The sequence below is a fragment of the Rhinopithecus roxellana genome, chromosome 12 (assembly GCF_007565055.1).
Source record: "Rhinopithecus roxellana isolate Shanxi Qingling chromosome 12, ASM756505v1, whole genome shotgun sequence".
NCBI lineage: Eukaryota > Metazoa > Chordata > Mammalia > Primates > Cercopithecidae > Rhinopithecus > Rhinopithecus roxellana.
In genome coordinates, this window is record NC_044560.1 from 29,990,915 (window position 1) to 30,012,470 (window position 21,556).

Sequence of the window (21,556 nt, forward strand, 5' to 3'; positions counted from 1 at the left end):
GAAGGCGGCATGGGGCTCGAGCCTCATTCTGACCCCCTGACTTCTGACATGAGCCCACTCTGTCCCTCCCAGCCTCAGTTTCCCTGGTTATAAGACTCCTGGACTCCTATATCACGAGTGGATATACTACTACTAAGCAGCTTGAAAACAGCTGAACGTGTCACCAAATTGAAGGTACTTTAAAATTGCCTAGGTTTATTTTTTAATTTCCCATTAAAGCCAGTCCAGCTGCCAGCTATTGCTCCTGTAGGCAGAGCTGGGATTTTCCCTAAAGGAGAACATAAGAACAGGCGAGTTTTCTTTCAGGAAAGGGGAGGACCGGGCGGCGGCTATGGGCAGAGACTGAAGCCAGAGCCCAAATCCTGGTTCACCTTTCCTGGCTGGAGGACTCTGGGCATTTTATGGAGTGGCCTGATGCCTCAGTGTTCTCATCTGTAGAATGGGCTCACAAGGCTGCCTTTCTCATGGTGGCTTCCATGAGGACAGAAGGAGATCCGTGAGGACAGAAGGCCACAGGACACTGACTCACGTGTCTCATTTCCCAAAGACAGCAGGAGGGTGACCTTTTCTTATTCAAAAACAACAGACAAATCAAATAAGCTTTAACTATTACCATGTTAAAAAGGAACTGAAGTTTCCTTTTTCCTCCTTATACATCAAAGAAATAATCTGATAGTACCCTCTGCATTGCTGGCATGTTCCAACCCAGAATAACTCATGTCTGTGACTGCCAGAGAGAACAGCCCGACTGTATCACTAATACATTCTGCACGAGCCTGGTCAGTTTAGAAGTTTAGGTTAACTTCCCCCATGCTGGCTAGAAAGTAACTGTGGTAGGAAATTATAAAGTTGCTTAGTAGGAATCCAATAATGAAGCAAAGGGCTGGAGGTTCTGACCAGTGCCTCTCGGCTGCTTTGGGGTCATAACCCCTTTGCAAAAACAGATAAAGCCTGGAAATACGATCAGATACATATGCCCTCAGAACCTTGCTTGCAACATCTGGGTGTTCACAGAGCCCTGGACCCCACTGGTCTAGACACATTTGGGCATGGAGAAGGGAGGCCAGGCCCCCACCTCTGCAAAACCACGTCCATGAGTGACTGTGGGGAGCAGTTGCTTGAAGATGCTCTGCTAAAGGCCAGGTTGGGGCGAAGAGAAGAGGCGCCCCTTGGTCGCCAGTTTGGGGAGGGCTGACAAAAGTTGCCCCTGCCCCTGATTCCATATCTGTTCCTGGTCTGACTGGTGGGAAATGGGCCCGCTTCCCCGAGTGGGCTCCGGGTTCAGCCGCTCTTCCACTCACCACCCACAGGACTAATTTAACAAAACTAGGGCACCACGTGATGCCACAATTACTCTGCTCAACTTGTTTCCCTGTGAAAATGATGGTATTGGTTCTGCCATCCGCTGCCAGGCCTCGGGAGAAGGGATGCAAAGGGACAGGGCACCTCCAGGCTGAACGCTGTGTAAGCATAGCTGCTGCGTGGGGGTGGGGAGCACACGTCTCAGCCGGGTCTGGGCGGGGCTGCTGCACTTGAAACTTCCCAGACACAGAAACCATTTCCTACCGATTCCTTCCTCCTCTTTACAACTTGACATCCTAATGAAGCAGGCGGTCAACACCTCGAAACCCAAATACTGTTGGTCTTCATTAACTTGCCTCATGTCTCTCCTGGGGTCTGGAAAACGCCCAGCGAGGACTCAAAGGCATAACCTCTGCTGGAGGGGAGCGCCCATGCCCATCGTGGAGCCCCTGGATGCTGCACACCCTAAAAACTGCACTTCAGACTTGGGAAGGGCCAGAGCTGGAAGGCTCCGGGAAATGACAGGTCATTTTACAAAGAGGAGTTTGGGGCCTTTCATTGGAGCCACCTGGGCAGAGGACAAAACTGTGATCCGGTGAAGGGCGAGCACCGTGGCCTTGGTTAGCTGGTCCCAGAGGAAGGCAGATGGGACGGCTCCTGTTAGTGCCCTGCTCGCCTGTCTGCTCTGTGCAGTGATGATCTGTTTGCACACCTGCCCTGCTCCCAGATTCCAGGCTCCCTAAGGACAGGCTGGGCTTCCAGTCTTTGCCTTCTAATTGGAGCTGGCAGTGGCAGGGTCCCAGGGAGTGCTTGTTTGGGACGATGTTGGGGAGTAATTCAGGGCTGAGAAGCCCAGGCCCTGGGGTCAGACTCTCGGGACCAGGTGCTGGCCCCTCCCTTACTTATCAGGCTTGGCCTCCTGCCATCCCACACTGAGTATGCCTTAGGCCCTTGGGCAAGAATGTGGTGACTGGTACTGGCCATGCACCTTTAAGTTTCCTAATACCTGTGGACTGTGCGCATCACTGGACAGCTGTGCCTGGCGCACACCACTGGGAAGGGCCAGCTTCCCAGGGAGGAGGTCAGAGTCACAGGGAGGCTGGGATCAGGCTCCCCCTCAGTCCCTGCTGCCCCTCGCTTGCACCCTGGCTGTGGCCCTGGGACAGTCCCTGTGCAGCAATGCATTAAGCAGGTACCGCATGAGCAGGATGGGAGAGGCCCGGGGCGGGGGTGCACAATGGCACAGGCTTTGGATTGCCAGGCCCATCTCAGCCCCTGTGAAACTGCACCTCATCCTACAGGGCTATGAACCTACCTCTCGCCGTGACAACAGCAAGGAAAGCTCCCAGGCCTGGCCAGGTATAAGGCTCTGTTTGCAACTCCATTGGAGAGATGGGGTCCCTCAGTCAGAGAGTGCTAGGGCTGGGATTTGAACTCTGGTCCGCAGACTGCAAACCCGCTCTCAGTCAGACAGTGCTAGGGCTGGGATTTGAACTCTGGTCCGCAGACTGCCAGCTTGATGAACACTCCCTTTCACTGCCCTGTCTTGCCCTCTCTGCCTCCAGTACGCATGTGTGTGCATGCACACATAAGCACACACATGGGCATGGTGAGGACTCACCCTCTTGGAGAGCCACTCCTCAGTGAGTTTTAGGAGGGAAACAGTGTTAACAGCCACACTTTCCAATTACGTAGTGCCTTATGTTTAGAAATAGTCCCGCTTTTAAGTCCTTTGAGATCCTAAGACTGACATAAAAGTCACAGAAGGCAATAGGTATCTAAACCAAAAAATATACGTATACATGTTTGGTTCACTCCTAGCTTTATTTATTTTTTTGAGACAGGCTCTCATTCTGTCACCCAGGCTGGAGTGCTGTGGCGTGATCTTGGCTCACTGCAACCTCTGCCTCCCAAGTTCCAGTAATTCTCCCACCTCAGAATCCCAAGGTGGGATTACAGGTGCGCACCACCATGCCCAGCTAATTTTTGTATTTTTTGGTAGAGACAGGGTTTCACTATGTTGGCCAGGCTGGTCTTGATCTCCTGACCTCAAGTGACCCACCCTCCTCAGTCTCCCAAAGTGCTGGGATCACAGGCGTGAGCCACCTCACCTGGCCCTAATTCTAGCTTTTGATCCCTACTTAACAAAAGATGTAAACTCCAGAGCTTTTAAACAGAGAATTCCATTCTGGACTGTCATTAAGCTTAGAGGATTAGACACTTTCAGCCCAGAGGTTCATTAAAGCATATCCCACCCTCCTGGGACACAGGGAAGGAAGAGACACGAATGTGGATACAGGACCCCAGAGTCATCCCAGAATTCACCTCCAGAATGGGTTGGCTTAGATGACGCAGTTTTCACACGAGGCCCAACTCTCAGGCATTGGTTTTGCAGAGGTTTAAGCCACACAGCTCAGGCATCAGGATGGACTCACAATGCTTTTCAGGTTGGCACCAATACCAGCTATAAACCCAGAAGATTCCCAAATGCAATGGGAACAGTCTGTGGCTCTTTCTGACGCTGGTGGCCTGCACTCCTGTTTCAGGTCACTGAAAAGCAGAGCTGTCCCCAGTTCGGTTCCTGTTTTGGAAAAACTTTCCTAAGAAACCTGGGAACCAGAGACCTAACTTAGCTTTTCCAGCTTCTGCAGACCACGTGTTGTGGAGACTTCCTTTATCCCTGGAGGATGGTTCTGGACGCAATCAACGCTCTGGACTCAGAGACTTACATAGGAAGTGAGGAAGGCCGTCCCCCCTCTACAGCCCTGCTCCCAGGACCCTTTGTACAAAGCTGGGACCCTTCTTTTCCATCCTGGGCACATTCTGCCATCCTTTGAGAAAGGCCCCGGCAGGGAAGGGGAGGGAGGCCCTGCTCCTGACATGAGTGCTTTAGCATCCTCCCCACATACAAGTCACAGCACCTGGAGCCAGATGGGGGCTGAGCCCAGGTGGAGGGAAGCAAGGTGCCTGGGCGGACCATTAGGAAACTCCAGATGTGGCCTGGCTGACTGTGCCTGCTGGAGCAAGAGTCCCGCTTGCTAGAGGAATTGGGCCCCGGGCCTGGCTCAGGTGGAGGAAGGAAGATTCGTTCCATCACAGGGTTCACCCCACGGCCCCTCACTATCAAACGGATGTTTGTCACGGTGGCCTGGCTGGAAAGATATCGGATCACCCCCAGGGCATCTTGTGGAGCCTGTGTGCCCAGGGGAGGGCAGGAAGATGTTGGGGGGCCCTGTGGCCCATGCCTCAGGGTTCCCCAGGAAAAGGCAGCATTGGTGGCTTGGCTATTGTAAACGACCCTCAGAAAGAAAACAGAGGCAGAAGGAAGGAAGACAGCACCCTCACCGTCTCCCCCTGAAACGGGAAGAAAGAAACTTCGCACTGACCAGATTCTCAACGCTGTTTCTCAGCATCCACCAAGCACTAAGCACAGCCCCTCCCAGCCCTCAGCACAAACTGCCCAAGTCTGACAAACGGGGATTTGCAGATTTTATGCGCTCTCGAAAGTAAGGAGGTGGGGAGTTGGGGAGGCCGGAAGGTCAGCCCCCACCCTGCAAAGCTGTGCGACCCCAGTACCTATATTTCATCCCGTGTTGCTTCATGCTGGTGTCACCGGCACATGGGAGACTCTGCACCGACAGCTGTCCCAGGCTCCGGGCCACCATGGCCACGGCGCGGAAGCGGCCTCGGGTGCCCAGGCTGGGGCTGCTGGCCGCCGGTCGGCCCAGCCGATCCTCAGGGCCCCGGCCCTTGAGGCTGTGCTCTGAGCACACAAAGGACACCTGCATGCTGAGGCTGGGTGCTCAGATCCTGGCTGCGTCCCCTGTTCCCTTGGGCTCAGGAGCCATCTGTCCCCTAGAAACTCTTCTCCCCTGACCAGGACGAGACTTTATCCAGAAGCCAAGGAAGCCAAGGATTTCCGAAGGCAACGGTGGGGACGAAGGCTGCACAGCTCCGAGGCAAGGAGTCACATTTCCAGACCCGAGCTACAGAAGACCTGCTCGAAGCACGGCTGGAGGTTGGCGGGGATGGGGGTGTGTTTTCTCCTCCCCTCACATCTCTCCTGTCTCTGCAGGTCCTTCCTCTGTCCCCACCCTTGTCCAGCTCTGGCTGCCCAAGTCCTCAGCCCAGTAGGCTCCAAAAGTGTTGGGCAGGGCTGGGCTGTGAGTTACTCCTGATGATGAGTGATGGGTGACGAGCGCAGCTGCCTTCTGTGGACCGGAGAAGGGAGGGCTCTCTCTGGTGCCACTCTTGGAGCCGGAGGTGATGGCCTGGGGGGCTGCGCAGGGCTGCTGTGACTGCTCTCCTGGGCAGCGGCTCAGGGGGTCTTGGGGAGCAGCTGCTTCTTGGTGCTTCTTGAGTCTCTCCGAGGGGGCCTGGGATCCAGCTCCTGGCTCTGCGCGCCGTGGGCGGCTGAGGCTCCCACCAAGTCAATGAGGCGACCAGGGAGAGGTGCGGGCAATGTCTGGCCATTCATTATTAATGAAGCAGGATGCATGAGCCGCCTGCCTTGGCTGGTCCCCTGGGGCCATTGCTGGCTGCTCTGGGCTGACAGCTGCTGGACCAGGACTGGCCTGAGCCCTGGGTAGGCACTGCAGCCAGGGTGGACGCCGCAGGCTGGATGGCTGAGCTTGTAGGCAGCCAGCTCCAAGCAAGGCAATGCCCACTCCGGTCACAGCCCCCCTGGTGCATGCCCAGCGGCACCTCCTTGGGGTTCTCACTCCGGAGAGTGGGGTATCCACTGGGGGATTGGCACAAGGAGAAGCAACATCACCAGAAATGTGAAGAAGCCACTGTGTCTTGATGATAACGACACAGATGGCCCAAGGAAGGAAACGCGGGGGTCAAAGGGACAGAGAGGTTCCAACACTCCCAGTAAAACTTAGGTTACAGCAGATGCTCAATAAATACCCTGCAATCAGTGAGTGAATGGTTGAATGAAGCAAGCCCCTGCCCTACTTTACTTCATCCTCTTCAGCATTCGGAGGGGCTGGCTCTGCCCTGACCCCAAGTGTCCCCTTCACACCCTGCAGGTGGGTCCTGGGCAGAGCTGCCTTCTGGGCCCCCTCTTGTCCTGCCAGGAGGTACTAAGGGCACTGGAAGGTGGTGGGGTGATGGGGGATAGGCAACCCTGTGCACAGCCCACCCCTTCTTGAGGCTGGACTCCAGGACTCAAAGGCCACAGCCCTGGCCTCCCGGGAGCTCATGGGCTGCTGAAGAGGCACAGACGGCCACCATTCCACCTTTGGCCCCTACCTACGGCTCAGGTTAAGTGTTTTGCCCCCTACCCTTGTCCCTACTTGGAGGCTCTTTATAGGGTGTGAGCAGCAGCAGCTCTTAGCATCCCTACTTCCCCTAAATGTGCAAAGCCAGGGCCAAGATGGAATTTGCTCAGACTATCTTACAGAATTTTTCAACAGCCTCCTTCTCTATTTATAAAAAGGATCATATTGATTTGTTCAAAGAGCCAAGCAATTCCCTTGCTAGCTGTGTCCTCAAAGAACTGAAAACATACGCCCACACAAAAACTTCAACACAAATGTCCACAGCAGCCTTATTCACAATAGCCCAAAACCGGAGATCACGCAACTGCACTCCAGCCTGGGTGACAGGGCAAGACTCTGTCTCAAAAAAAAAAAAAAGAAGTACTGACACAGGCATGGACGAACCTTGAAAACATGATGCTAAGTTAAAGACACTCATGAAAGAACGCATATTATTCCATTCATATGAAATATCCACAGTGGCTTAAGCCTGTAATCCCAGAACTTTGGGAGGCTGACGTGGGTGGATCATGAGGTCAGGAGTTTCAGACCAGCCTGGCCAACATGGTGAAACCCCACCTCTACTAAAAATAAAAAAAGAAAAAAAATTAGCTGGGCGTGGTGGCAGGCGCCTGTAATTCCAGCTACTTGGGAGGCTGAGGCAGAAGAATCACTTGAACCCAGGAGGCGGAGGTTGCAGTGAGCCAAGATTGCACCACTGCACTCCAGCCTGAGCGACAGAGTGAGACTCTGTCTCAAAAAAAAAAAAAAAAAAAAAAAGTCAGGCATAGTGGCTTATGCCTGTAATCCCAGCACTTTGGGAGGCTGAGGCGGGCGGATCAGGAGGTCAGGAGATCCTGGCTAACACAGTCAAACCCCATCTCTACTAAAAATACAAAAAAATTAGCCGGGCGTCATGGCGGGTGCCTGTACTCCCAGCTACTCAGGAGGCTGAGGCAGGAGAATGGTGTGAACCCGGGAGGTGGAGCTTGCAGTGAGCCGAGATGGCACCACTGCACTCCAGCCTGGGAGACACAGTGAGACTCTGTCTCAAAAAGAAAAAAAAGAAAAAAAAAGAAATATCCAAATAGGCGAATCCATAGAGACAGAGTGGTTGCAGGGGGTGGGAATGGGGAGTGAGAGTTGAAGGGTATGGTCTTCTTTTTGGGGTTGATGAAAATATCCTAAAATTGTGGCAATGTTTGCATAGCTCTGAATACATGAAAACTGCTGAATTGCAGTTTTCCATACTGCTATTAATTCCATACAATTGTAATGAATCCCATACAATTGCATTAAATGAATTGTATGGCATGTGAATTATATTTCAATAAAGCTGTTCCCCTCCCCCTGCAAAAAGTCACCTGCCTGAAAACCGTCTGGGCCTCTGTTCCTGCTGTTCCCTGCGGAAGTGCCCTTCCTGTTTCTCCGCCTTTGAACCTGGAGTTGCTTTTGACATCAGCTCGGACAGTGCATGCGCTGGCCTAGTGAGACGCGTCCAGCACCATGTCACATGCTCAAAAGCCTTCAATAAATATTGGATCAATGGACCCAGGAAAGACTAACTTACGTTCCTTATGATATGATACTAAGGGACACAAACAGCTGCTTGACAAATGTCCACTTACTGGGGGAATGGCGTTTCCTAGCTCACACTGTGTTCTTTTTTGAGAACCCAAGGTAGAAATTTTAGGGACACTGGACTCTTTTTTTTTTTTTTTTTTTTTTGAGATGGAGTTTCGCTCTTGTTGCCCAGGCTGGAGAGCAATGGCATAATCTTGGCTCACCACAACCTCCACCTCCCAGGTGCAAGTGATTCTCCTACCTCACCCTCCCGAGTAGCTGAGATTACAGGCATGTACCACCACACCCGACTTTTTGCATTTTTAGTAGAAACAGCGTTTCTCCAAGTTGGTCAGGCTGGTCTCGAACTCCCAACCTCAGGTGATCCACCCGCCTCGGGCTTCTAAAATGCTGGGATTACAGGCATGAGCCACCACGCCTGGCTGACACTGGAATTCTAAGCAAACAGTGGCTTTCTTCTTTGTGGAAAGTCCGTATAAAACACACAGCCCTCGCCAGTCACTGCCTGGTCATCTAGTGGGTGAATTTGGTATTTTATTTTTACCACCGATTTAATTTACTAGCCTATCCTTATTTTCCATTTTCCCCATATTTCCTACTATTTATTTAAAAAATTTCATGGTAGCAGATTAATTTAACAACGTCACCTATAATCCTTTTGGTAATAAGGTGGGGTGGGGGGTAATTTTAAAAATATTTCAATACAATTTGTGCATTATGCACATTATATTATGTTATAACCTGTGAAAATTGGTGGCATGGATGATTACCCTGTATCAGTGGGTGTCACCCGGGTGGGGTTTTGTTCCCCAGGGAACAATGGGTAGCGTTGGGAGGCATTTTTGGTTGTTCCAACTGGGCAGGGGGTGCTACTGGCAGTAGGCAGAGGCCACGGATGCTGCCCCCTGACAGAGAACTGTCCAGCCCAAGTGTCAGTGCTGCCAAGGTTGAGGAAGCCTGCTCTGTATCAACCAGAATCTGGGATGGTGTATTTCTGATGACATCGTCCAGACAAGGGAAGTCTGGAACATTCATGTGTGGGGACAGAAAGCAGGAGATGGAGAGGGGGCCCTTCCAGACAAAACCACCAGTCCCAGCAAGCAGCCCTTGGTGTTGAAAACCTCTCCCACCCAGGAAGGAGATACACTAAACAGTCTCCAGGAGGGAGTGGTGGGGGGTTCCTATCTTCTTCAGACTTCTCTATACTTCCCAAATTTTCTATTATGGGATGCATATTTCTCTTATAATCAGGGAAAATCTTCCAGTTTTTCTTTAAAATATTTAACCAAGGGACTGGGCGCGATGGCTCACACCTGTAATCCCAGCACTTTGGGAGGCAGAGGTGGGCGGATCAACTGAGGTCAGGAGTTCCAAGACTAACTTGGCCAACATGGCGAAAACCTGTCTCTACTAAAAATAAAAAAATTAGCTGGGCGTGGTGGCACATGCCTGTAATCCTACTCAGGAGGCTGGGGCAGGAGAATTGCTTGAACCCAGGAGGCGGAGCTTACAGTGAGCCGAGATCGAGCCACTGCACTCTAGCCTGGGCAACAAGAGCGAAACTCCATCTCGAAAAAAAAAAAAAAAAGAGAAAAGAAGTCAATCGGCACATGTCTGGATCTCCTCCTCGTCCCAACTTGGATGCATCTGCAAGGAGAGGCCCTTTGCGAGGACACTGAAATGCGCAAAGCTCAGGTCAAGGTTGTAAGCTTTTAGCTTTCCACTCCTGTCTAATCCTTGCAACTTTCTAAGAATACTGCAAGTCTCAACACTGTTTGGATTTTTGTGTGTGTCTGTTTCTTTTCTGTGTTGTGTTGAGACAGGGCCTTACTCCTGTTGCCCAGACTGGAGTGCAGTTTCACGATCATGGCTCACTGCAGCCTTGACCTCTCAGGCTCAGGTGATCCTCCCACCTCAGCCTCATGAGTAGCTGGGATCACAAGTGTGCACCACCACGCCCGGCTAATTTTAAAAATTTTTTGTAGAGTTAGGGTTTTGTCATGTTGCCCAGGCTGGTCTCAAACTCCTGGGCTCAAGCAATCTGCCCACCTCAGCCTCCCAAAGTGCTGGGATTACAGATGTGAGCCACCGTGCCCGGCTCAACCCATTTTGGACAGGTGGAAAATTCTAGCATCTGGCCAGCCTCTGGAACCCACCAGGCTCCTGCCCACCTTCTCTGAGTGGCAGCTCCCTGTGGGCACAGCACATGTGTCCTGGTTCCCCAGGGAGCTCTGAGTTCAGATACTCATCCCATCGTCCCACAGCACCGGCATAGTGGGAGTGAGTGTCAGGGTTCTAAAGAGGATCCTCCGGGAATGGGGCACAGGGGTCAGAGGAGGTGCTTCCTGCATCTCAATGAGGACTTGTACACACCTGAGCACCTGCTGGGGTGGTCCTGAGGACTAGCTCCCAGGGACCGGCTGCCAGGCCCCAGCCCCCAACATCAACTGCTTCTGGAGTGGGCTTTGTCAGGCTCAATCTCCAGGGACCCCCACAAACCCCAGTGAAGGCAAAGGGACTGAGAAGGCGCCTCAGCATGGAAATTGTATCTACCTGTGAGTTCACGTCATAAACAGGTGGGCTTGACATGCTGCGGCTAGTTTCAGATGGCAGGAGGCTGTGCGCAGTGTTTGGCATGTTGCACTGGGGACAGCTGGCGTGGCTGGGTGGAGGGACACCTGCTGTGGCTCCAGGTGCATCACCTGTGTGGCCCCAAGTATGTCGGTCTCTTCACATCCCCACAGAATGCCTTTCCTTAGGTCCCGCTGTGTGCAGCATGCACCTGCTGTCCCAAACCCAGGACTCTGAGAACGGAGCAAGAGATGGGATCTACGATGGTTAATACTGAGTGTCAACTTGATTGGATTGAAGGATGCAAAGTACTATTCCCGGGTGTGTCTGTGAGGGTGGACTGGGAGAAGCAGACCCACTCTCAATCTCAGTGGGCACCACCAAATCAGCCGCCGGTGCAGCTAGAATAAAGTAGGCTGAGGAACGTCGAAGGACTAGACTGGCTGAGTCTTCTCCCGTGCTGGATGTTTCCTGCCCTTGAACACCAGACTCCAAGTTCTTCAGCTTTTGGACTCTTGATCTTACACTAGTGATTTGCCAGTGGCTCTCAGGCCTTCAGCCACAGACTGAAGGCTGCACTGTCGGCCTCGCTACTTTTGATGTTTTGGGACTTGGACTGGCTTCATGGCTCCTCAGCTTGCAGACGGCCTATTGTGGGGTTTCATCTTGTGACTGTGTGAGTCAACTCTCCTAATAAACTCCCCTTCATATATTCATCTATCCTATTAGTCCTGTCCCTTTAAAGAACCCTGACTAATGCAGAATCCTTCTTGTCCAAGTGGGAAATCCAGACCTTCCACAATCTTCCTTCCAAAGCACAGGCCCCAGAAAGCCAAGCTGAGGACGAGGCTAGCACCCTGGGGTTCTGTGCATCAGAGGGAGAACCTTCTCTCTGGTGAGGTTGTCTTTAGTGTCCTGAGGGGCCTCCCAAAGTGCTGGGATTACAGGCGTGAGCCACTGCCCGGCCCCGTGCTGGTAGGCTTCGGTCAGAGGCATGGAGCGTGGCTGGTTGACTTCAACCTGCAACTGAGTTCTGATTCTTCTTCTGTCTCTCCGGTACCTGCTGTTGATAAGATGAAGCAGCTAGCTCTTGCTGTGATTCATCGGAGGGCAACCACCCCCAATTAAAAGCTCTGCTCTGTGTCCCTGGAGTGCACCACAGACAGCATCCCTGCAGCGGAGGCTTCTGGCTCAGTGCCTGGGGTCCACTCGTCCCCCTAGGGCCTGGAGAGGCCGAAAGCTGGGGCCGGCCAGCTCCTCCCCCACAAAGCTGGCGCCGGCCAGCTCCTCCCCCACAATGGCAACAGGTTTGCAGTGGAAGGGGGCAGACATACTCCTATGCACAGAACGAGGCCTGTGGAGGGCTCACGTCCTTGAGAAGGTTTTAGATGCAGCAGTTTTTTTTTTGAGGTGGAGTCTCACTCTGTCACCAGGCTGGAGTGCAGTGGCGCGACCTGGGCTCACTGCAACCTCCACTTCCTGGGTTCAAGCAATTCTCCTGCTTCAGCCTTCCAAGTAGCTGAGATTACAGGCACATGCCACATGTCCAGTTAATTTTTGTATTTTTAGTAGAGATGGGGTTTCACCATGTTGGCCAGGATGGTCTTGATCTCTCGACCTTGTGATCCACCTGCCTCGGCCTCCCAGAGTGCTGAGATTACAGGCGTGAGCCATCCTGCCTGATCTGATATGGCTTTTAAAAGCACAGCCTCCAGCATCTCCTCCGAGAGTGAGGCTGAGGTTCTGTATCCTGCAGAGACCGCCTTGTCCATGCTAAACGGAGTGTGATTTACATCCAAAGGTGGCTTCTTGCCCAAGGAAGGGCAGAGGATGCTGAACAGTTAAGGGGTTGCCCCAAAGGAGCAGTTTCTAAGAACAAAAGGAGGCAGGGCCGGTGGCCTTCCTAGAGGAGAAGTCTACCAGTTGAGTAAGAGCTGAAGACCCCATAGGGGCTAAGTGCTGTGAGTATGGCTTCCTTCAGCTGGGGCATGAAGCAAGGGTCCCTGGGAAAGGCCTGAGCCACCGTGTTCAAGGCCAAGTCGGCCAGTAGGAGAGTGGGTCGGTGGTGCCAGGGAGTATGGTAGGGCTCCAGGGAGAAGGTGGGCTCCATGTGGAATTCCAGGAGTGTCCTTCTCCTGAGAGCAGGGGCCAGGAGGGCAGATGGCAGGAGCCTGTGAGGCAGCAGCAGGTTCTGTGTCTGGAGTAGGGTGACCCACTGGCCTTGTCAAAGGGCGCATCAGATGGTGGGGGACTTGACACGGAGGGACAGTGAGAGGCCGAGGGAAGGAGGAGGCCACAGGACTGCCGACGGGACATGCGAGCCTTGCCCAAAGTGCACATCCCCCTGGCGGGGCCCATTCTGTGGTTGCGCTGAGTGGAGTGTGCTGGGGTCACACCTTGAAGCTGCAGGTGACACTAGGACAAGGCCTCCTGCAGGCCATGTGTGTGTTTCCCAGAAACCAGCTTTACATGATCTTCAAGCCAGTTCCTCCGCCTTCCTCTTGCTCACCAGGACCTCATGGCCTCACACTCACTTCCAACTCTAGGAGCCCAGAAACGAGAACGCAGCCCGCGGCTGAGTCGGCTGGCTCTGCTCGGAGTTGCTGCTGTTTCTCATGCAACTGTCTGGCCCCAAGCGAGCACCTCTCCTTCCCTTCCTCCTTCCATCCTCTGAAGCACCCTTTGAGATGTAACAAGACCAGCAACAATGACCACTGAAGAGCCTCTAGGGACAGATGTCCCAAACCTCCAGGAAGGGGCCTGGGGATCTGCACTGTAACAGGTATAGCTGGGCACAGTGGCTCACACCTATAATCTCAGCACTTTGGGAGGGCAAGGCGGGTAGACTGCTTGAGCCAAGGTGTTCCCGGTTAGCCTGGGGAACCTAGTGAGACTCATCTCTACAAAAAATACAAAAATTAGCTGGGTGTGGTGGTGCGTGCCTGTGGTCCCAGCTACTAGGGAGGCTGAGGCTGGAGGATTACTGGAGCCCGGGAGGTTGAGGCTGCAGTGAGCTATGATTGCACCACTGCACTCCAGCCTGGGCGACACAGCAAGTCCCTGTCTCAAAACAAAAAACAGCAAAAAACAGGAAAAACAGGTATGGCCCATGATTCCTGTTGCCAGGCCAGCTCCAGAAACACCTAGCACATCAACGATCGGTGACAAGGCAACCACTTGGTGCAGGAGTTTGGTTCTCTGCCTTTCCTCCCACCTCTCCTTCAGCAGCCCTGTAGGGGAGGGAAGGGCTGTTCTGTCCCTTTAGGGAAGCTGGGGCTGGAGAGGCTGGGGCTGCAGACTGATGCTGTTTCCAGGCCTGGGGTGACCATGACCACCAAGTCTCCAACGTGGTGCCCACTGCCAGCAGAAGCCCTCCCTGCCCTGACACAGGCCCCACACAGCTGCCAGCCATGGTCCTGGGCAGGCCCTCACGGAGAGCACTGGGCCTGCCAGCTGGCTTTCTCCCAGCCCCTGCGTCTGGCCCGGCAGCTCTTCCAGAATGACTGGCTGCTCGCCTCCCTCCCTCCTGCCCTTCCTGATGCCTCCATCCCTTGTCTGCGCAGCACTGACCTGCATCTCTAAGTGCGACTAGGTGCACGAATGAGACCCCAAGATGGATAGACAGGATGGTCCAGGTGACTGGACAGCTACTGCTGGGTGGGAAGGTCCTTTTCCCAGGGACCAGAAGGGCCTGCATTTCTCTCCCACAAGGATCCAAGCCTGGAGCTTTGAGTTATGTCACCTGGAGCTTATTTAGTCCTCAGGACAATTCTGATGTAGTGACCCTGGTCTCCACCTTCCGGGTAAGGAAACCAAGTCATGGAGAGGCCAGGGGACTTGTCTGAGGTCACACAGGTAGCTGGTGGGAGCCTGGGTTCCTCCCAGGACACTCAGGGATGTCCTCGCAGGCTCAAGGTGTTGAGTCAATCCTTGGGGCCTGTGGCAGGTTGAAATGTGTCCCCAAAAGACAGTTGAGATCCTAATTCCTGATACCTGTGAGTGTGACCTTATTTAGAAACAAGGTCTTTGCAAATGTAAACAAGTTAAGTTGGGATGGTCCTGGATTAGGGTCGGCCTTTAATCCAATGACTGGGTTTTTGTTTTTTGCTTTTTGTTTTTGAGGCAGGGTCTTGTTCTGTCGCCCAGGCTGGAGTGCCAGTGGTGCTATCTTGGCTCACTGCAGACTCTGCCTCCTGGGCTCAGTGATCCTCACTTCAGCCTCGTGAGTAGCTGGGATCACAGGCACTCACCACCATGCCTGGTCAATTTTTGTAGAGATGGAGTTTTGCCACATTGCCCCGGCTTGTCTTGAACCCCTGGACTCAAGTTATCCACTCACCTCAGCCTCCCAAGGTGTTAGGATTACAAGCATGAGCCACTGCACCTGGCCATGACTGGTGTTCTTATAAGGAGAGAGAGATTTGGAGACAGAGGCCCACAAAAGGAAAATGGCCATGGGTGGGCAGAAGCAGAGATTGGAGCGATGTGGCCACAAGTTGAGGAATGCCCAGGACTGCTGGCATCACCAGAAACTGGGGGAGGCAAAAAGGACCCTCGCTGGGGCCTTTGGAGGAAGTGTAGCCCAGCTGCACCTGGGTGTTGGATTTCCAGTTCCCAGAACTGGGAAAGAAAAGGTTTCTGCTGTTGTAAACCATCCAGCTTGTTACAGTAGTCTCAGGAAAGTAAAACAGGATCTTTCCCAAGATGGACCCTGTCTCTTGGGGACCCCTCTTTCCCAGGATGCACTTGGCCTTGTAGACAGGTTAATCTGCCATCTCCCTCTGGCCTCTGCTGTTTTTCTCCTGCCCCTCCTCCAGCCCTCCTCCTGCCCTCTGTGCCCTCCTTCCCGTCTGTCCTTTAAGACACACCTGGATTCCCAGCTTTTCCAGTAAGCCTTCCCTGGCAGACCCAGCTGGAAGTGACGGCCTATGGTTAACTGAGCAACTACAGTCTGCTCAATGAACTTGGCAACCAACCAAGTACTTCCTGGTGAACCTGAGCTTGTGGTGAGATCCTGGGATCTAGAGTCAGAAAGCACAGGAAATCAGGACTCCTGCCCTGCCAGGAGTTCATGACCAAGGGTCAGTGCCCAAGGACTGCAGAGGCTCCCTGCCATCCACACCTGGACTACACAGAGAGCCTCAGACCAGCTTCCAGTCAGTCCTGTCTTCCCACCATCAAGGACACAGCCAGAACGAGACATGTGCTTTGGAAAGTGGATTAAGATCAAGATCACGTAGCGCCTTCCGACCTAAACTCACAGAGGCTGGGGGTGTTCCGGGTGCCAGGGACAGACAAAGCTCTGATCTCAAAGCAGTGCAGATGGGCAAAGAGCAAGGCAACCGAGATGGACGAGGGGTGAGGAAGACACTCGCTCAGGAGAGGGCCTTCTGAGTGACTTCGTAGGTGCTGGTTTAGAGTGGGTGCTTGGGACAGTCTCTTTGGGGACCAAGCTTAGATGTGACAATGGGAAGGAACCATGCCACGTCTGGGGAGGCAACCTCCAGGAAGAGGGAACAGAAAGTGTGAGGACCCTGTGGATGGAATGAGTTCCCCTTTGGGGATACAGAAGCAAGGGACGGCATCCGGAGCCTCCTGAGCAGGAGGGAGAGGGGTCCGAGTTGAAACCAAGGAGGCAGGTTAGGGTCCCGGAGAGCCTTGTGGGAGTTTGGGTTCACTCCCAGCACCACGGGGAGCAGAGGAAAACACAGCTGAACTGAGGGCTGGTGTTTGGCCAGCACAGCGTGGGCCCGGTCACAGCTTCTGATCTGCCATTCTGAGGCCACATCTCTGAACCCTACCATCCACAGGGGAGGGGAAGTGGGTGCTAGGCCAGCTGCCCTCACCCTGCTCCCTCACGCTTACACAGGGGCTGTGTGAATTTAAAAATTCATCTTAAAATTCTTTTTAACAGCAAGAATTGAGGACAGCTTAAAGAATGGGGAAGTGTAGGCTGGGGGTGGTGGCTCATGCCTGTAATCCCAGCACTTTGGGAGGCAGAGGCAGGTGGATCACTTGAGGTCAGGAGTTTGAGACCAGCCTGGCCAACATGGTGAAACCTGTTTCTACTAAAAATACAAAAATAGCCAGGCATGGTGGTTCGCGTCTGTAGTCCCAGCTACTTGGGAGGCTGAGGCAGGATAATCACTTGAACCCGGGATGCACAGGTTGCAGTGAGCCGAGATCGCACCACTGCACTCCAGCCCGGGCGACAGTGCAAGACTCTGTCTCAAAAAAAATGAGGAAGTGTAACAGGAATGCTGCTGGCCACCTCCACCAGCTGGGGTTCAGTTCAGCTGATGAAACGCCCAGGCCAGGGGAACAACTGGTTCCTTGCGGCACCGGGTAGTGCCTATCCCCACGTATCATCTTTTCTATACTCATATTTAAGACCAAGTTTAATGGAGACCCAGCCCAGTTGCTGACGGAGAAGAGGTCACCATGGAATAAATTTTTCTGGGATCTTTAATAACTGGTGGTCTGAGTCACGGGGCACCCCACCCACCCCCTACCAATCTGGGTGCAGCAAAATGAAATTCACCAGATAGAGTGAGGCCACCACTCTCCCCGCCCCCCTTCACCCCTACCTGGGTGTAACAACAATCTTTGGCCCATCAACTGCTAAAGGGACTTTGTCGGTGGGGTGAGGTGGCTCATGCCTGTAATTCGAGCACTTTGGGAGGCCAAGGTGGGCGGATCACCTGAGGTCAGGAGTTTGAGACCAGCGTGGTCGACATGACAAAACTCTGCCTCTACTAAAAATACAAAAATTAGTCAGGTGTGGTGGTGCATCCCTGTAGTCCCAGCTACTCGGGAGGCTGAGGCAGGAGAATTGCTTGAACCTGGGAGTCAGAGGTTGCAGTGAGCCGAGACTGTGCCACTGCACTGCAGCCTGGGCGATGCAGTGAAACTCCAACTCAAAAAAAAAAAAAAAAGGGGGGGGTCCTCTGCCTTCTGGTCTCCTCCACTCCCTGAGAAGGGAGATCCCTAAGGGCATTTCAGTCCCATGGTGGGTCCTGCAGTGTCTCCGAGGCTGCTCAGACATTTTCCTCAGGGCTTCAGGCAAATAAAAGACATGTCCTCCTCACCTGTGCTAGTTCCTTGCAGCTGCCATTACAAAGAACCCCAAATTAGAGGACTTAGAACAACAGAAATGTCTTATCTCCCACTTCCAGAGTCTGAAGTCCAGGTGTGGGCAGGGCTCCCTCCAAACGCCCTCGTGAGGTGTCCTTTCCTGCCCCTTCCAGCGTCTGGTGGCTCCTGGTGGGGCAGGAGACCAGGGTCTGGAGGCAGGGAACTACAGGCCAATTCCTGCTGACTTTCTAGAACTAAGTCAAAAGGAAAACCCCAACTTTCCATGCCCAAGTCACAAAAGAACCAGAGGCTACTCTCTTTGCACGGTGCCCCCTTTTCTGCGTGGCAGATGAAAAATGGAAGATACTTCTGTTTGGTCCCCTCCTGCAACCAATCAGGCTGGTCGTGGGCCAAGTCTTCATTTGCATAAAAGTGTAACTTTGTAACTTCACTTCAGCTTCTGATTGGTCACAGGCCACTACTTCATTTACATAGGGTGTACACCAAGTAACCAACGGGAAACCTCTAGAAGGTATTTAAACATCAGAAAATTCTGTATCCAGGTTCTTGAGCCACTTGCCCACTCTCATCCTGTGGAGTATACTTCTGTTTCATCTCGGCTCACTGCAACCTCCATCTCCCAGGTTCAAGTGATTCTCCCTCCTCAGCCTCCCAAATAGTTGGGACTACAGGTGTGAGCGACCATGACTGGTTAATTTTTGTATTTTTAGTAGAGACGGGGTTTTGCCATGTTGCCCAGGCTGCTCTTGACCTCCTGGCCTCATGTAATCCACCCGCCTTGGCCTCCCAAACTGTTGGGATTACAGGCGTGAGCCACCACACCCAGCTGCTTTTGTTGCTTCATTCTTTCCTTGCTTTGTATGTGCGTTTTGTCCAATTCTTTGTTCAAGATGGACACCCTCCACTGGTAACACCGAGACTCCTCGGAGTTCCTTGGGTTGTGAACCCATTGCTCCTCTCTCTATCACCACATGGCCTTCTTATAAGGACACCAGTCGTAGGAATTAGGGTCCATTCTATTCTTGAACGGCCCCATTGCCCCATCTTAACCAATTATATCTGCAATGACCCTATTTCCAAATAACGTCACATTCTTCTTTTTCTTCTTTTTTTTAAGACAGGGTCTCACTCTGTTGCCCAGGTTGGAGTGCAGTGGCACAAACAGGGCTCACTGCAGCATTGAAGTCCTGGGCTCAAGTGATCCTCCTGCATCAGCCGCCTGTGTAGCTGAGACCACAGGCATGTCTCACCATGGCTGGCTAATTTTTTGATTGTTTTTAGAGATGGGGTTTCGCCATGTTTACCAGGCTGTAATCTCATGCCTGAGATTACAGGCATGAGCCACCACACCCAGCCTAATGTCATATGCTGAGGTTTAGGATGAATGTGAATTTTGGGGGTCTTGATTTAACCCACTAAACTCTCCTCCATCACAAATCCTGTCCACATCGGAGGGAGCTGAGGTTTCCCCCGAGTTTGGAGGATGGGGTCTGGCCCCTCCCGCATCATCGTCTTGTGTCCTCCACCTTCCTCCCTCCAGCCTAGCGGCCTGGGCCTTCTCTTCGCTCCTCCAACTTAGACAGGCATCCATTCCAGACCCCTCTCCTCTTGGGCTGGAATGTTCTCCACATCTTTAGACGATCCCTCTCTCAGAGGGTTCCCCCTTGGCCTCCCTGGTCTCTCTTTATTGCATTGTCCTGCATTGCTGCCTTGGCCAGTGGCCACTGTTGGAACTTGTCTCCGTGCGAGCTCGCTGCTTCTCTGCCCCCCAAACCCCCCAGGCCATGGCTGCAGTGAGGGTGGGGACCTGGTTAATCTTGTTCATGCAGCAGCTCCAGGATCTGGCCCAGCGCCTGGTGCCAAGCAGACTCTCAATAAACATTTACTGAATAAACAAAAGGAATCAATGACTAGCCCGTCATGAATGCACAGCGTCTCCTTCTTGAGAAATTTCCAGCAGAATGAGGAGGTCAGCTGTGGCCAAACTAGCAGACCCTTTGTCCTTCCTTTACAGCTGGATTTAGGATACAAAGCCTGAAAAACTCTGCCATCTAATGGACTCACAGGAGAAGTGTTTTCGTTTCTTCAAATTACAACCACATATTCAAACAATGACAACCAGCCGCTCTGGCTGTCACCTGCTCATGGTGTGACCAAACACGCTGTCCACAGGAGAAAACGTTAAAGGAGCAGTCCCGGCCTGCACTCCACTCTGCAGAGAGCACGCAGATGATCCCTGGGGTCTGTCTCAGATGGAAGCCAGAGATTGAGTGTTGCCAGATAAAACACAGGATGCCCAGTTAAATTTGAAGTTCAGATAAACAATGAGGAGCTTTTTAGTACAAGTTATGTCCCAAATATTGCATGGAACATATTTATGCTAAAAAGTTACTTGCTATTTATCTGAACTTCAAATTTAACTGGCAACTCTACAAGGCCTGGGTGGGGAGGGTCCCCTTTGACTGGTTGGCTCTCACAAGGGCATGTTCCTGAGAGGCACAGAAGATAAAAGCTGTCAATTTGCAATTGACAGGGATTTACACCAGCCAGAGAACGGCGGCTGGCAGAGCGCTGTCCGAGGTGCTGAATTCAAAGACAAGCGCACTAAAAAGAAAGTCCTGTGGAGGTTCCAAGTGAATTCAGACCTTTGTGCTTATCATTTAGAGCAGGGGGCTCCAACACCCAGAAACACATTTTTCCCCCATGGAGAAACACCCCACATATTTTTATCCCATGGAGAATTTACCAAACTTTTTTTTTGTGTGTGTGTGATGGAGTCTCACTCTGTCACCCAGGCTGGAATGCAGTGGTGTGATCTCGGCTCACTGTAAACTCTGCCTCCTGGGTTCAAGCGATCCTCCTGCCTCAGCCTCCCCAGTAGCTGGGACTACAGGTGCGCACCTCCACACTCAGCTCATTTTTGTATTTTTTTGTTGTTGTTGTTGAGACGGAGTCTCGCTCTGTCGCCCTGGCTGGAGTGCAGTGGCCGGATCTCAGCTCACTGCAAGCTCCGCCTCACAGGTTTATGCCATTCTCCTGCCTCAGCCTCCCGAGTAGCTGGGACTACAGGCGCCCGCCACCTCGCCCGGCTAGTTTTTTGTATTTTTAGTAGAGACGAGGTTTCACCGTGTTAGCCAGGATGGTCTCGATCTCCTGACCTCGTGATCTGCCCGTCTCGGCCTCCCAAAGTGCTGGGATTACAGGCTTGAGCCACCACGCCCGGCCTCATTTTTGTATTTTTAGTAGAGATGGGGTTTCACCATGTTGGCCAGGCTGGTCTTGACTCCTGACCTCAAGTGACCTGCCTGCCTCGGCCTCCCAAAGTGCTGGGATTACAGGTGTGAGCCACTGTGCCTGGCCCCAAACTCTTAATAGGACTTATCTTTTGATAGGATAGGACTATGGCACTTTCACTTTCTTTTTCTTTTTCTTTTTTTGAGACAGCGTCTCACTTTTTACGTTGTTGCTCAGGCTGGAGTGCCGTGGTGTGATCACAGCTCACTGCACCCTCAAACTCTTTGGGCTCAGGTAATCCTCCCACCTCAGCCTCCCAAGTAGCTGGGACTACAGGTGCATGGCACCATGCCTAACTAATTTCTTCGTATTTTGGGGTAGAGATGGGGTTTTGCCATGTTGCCTAGGCTGATCTTGGGCTTCTGGGCTCAAGCAATCCACCCACCTCGGCCTCCCAAAGTGCTGGGATTACAGGCATGAGCCACCATGCCTGGCCTCATTTTCTT

At 52.8% G+C, this 21,556-nt stretch overlaps 1 protein-coding gene across 8 annotated transcripts in view; it reads right to left on the reverse strand.

The window, feature by feature from the left end:
- The window catches only part of KCNAB2 (potassium voltage-gated channel subfamily A regulatory beta subunit 2), a 111,869-nt gene that overhangs the window by 32,472 nt on the left and 57,841 nt on the right, over window positions 1–21,556 (reverse strand). The window contains exon 1 of one of the 8 annotated variants that reach the window (XM_030942777.1): window positions 4,879–6,819. The exons of the other annotated variants lie outside the window; for them this stretch is intronic. Coding sequence (XP_030798637.1) covers window positions 4,879–5,090 — 212 coding nt within the window. The 5' untranslated portion in view covers window positions 5,091–6,819. Of the gene's footprint in view, window positions 1–4,878; window positions 6,820–21,556 lie in introns of those variants that run through there. 8 annotated transcript variants of the gene reach the window in all.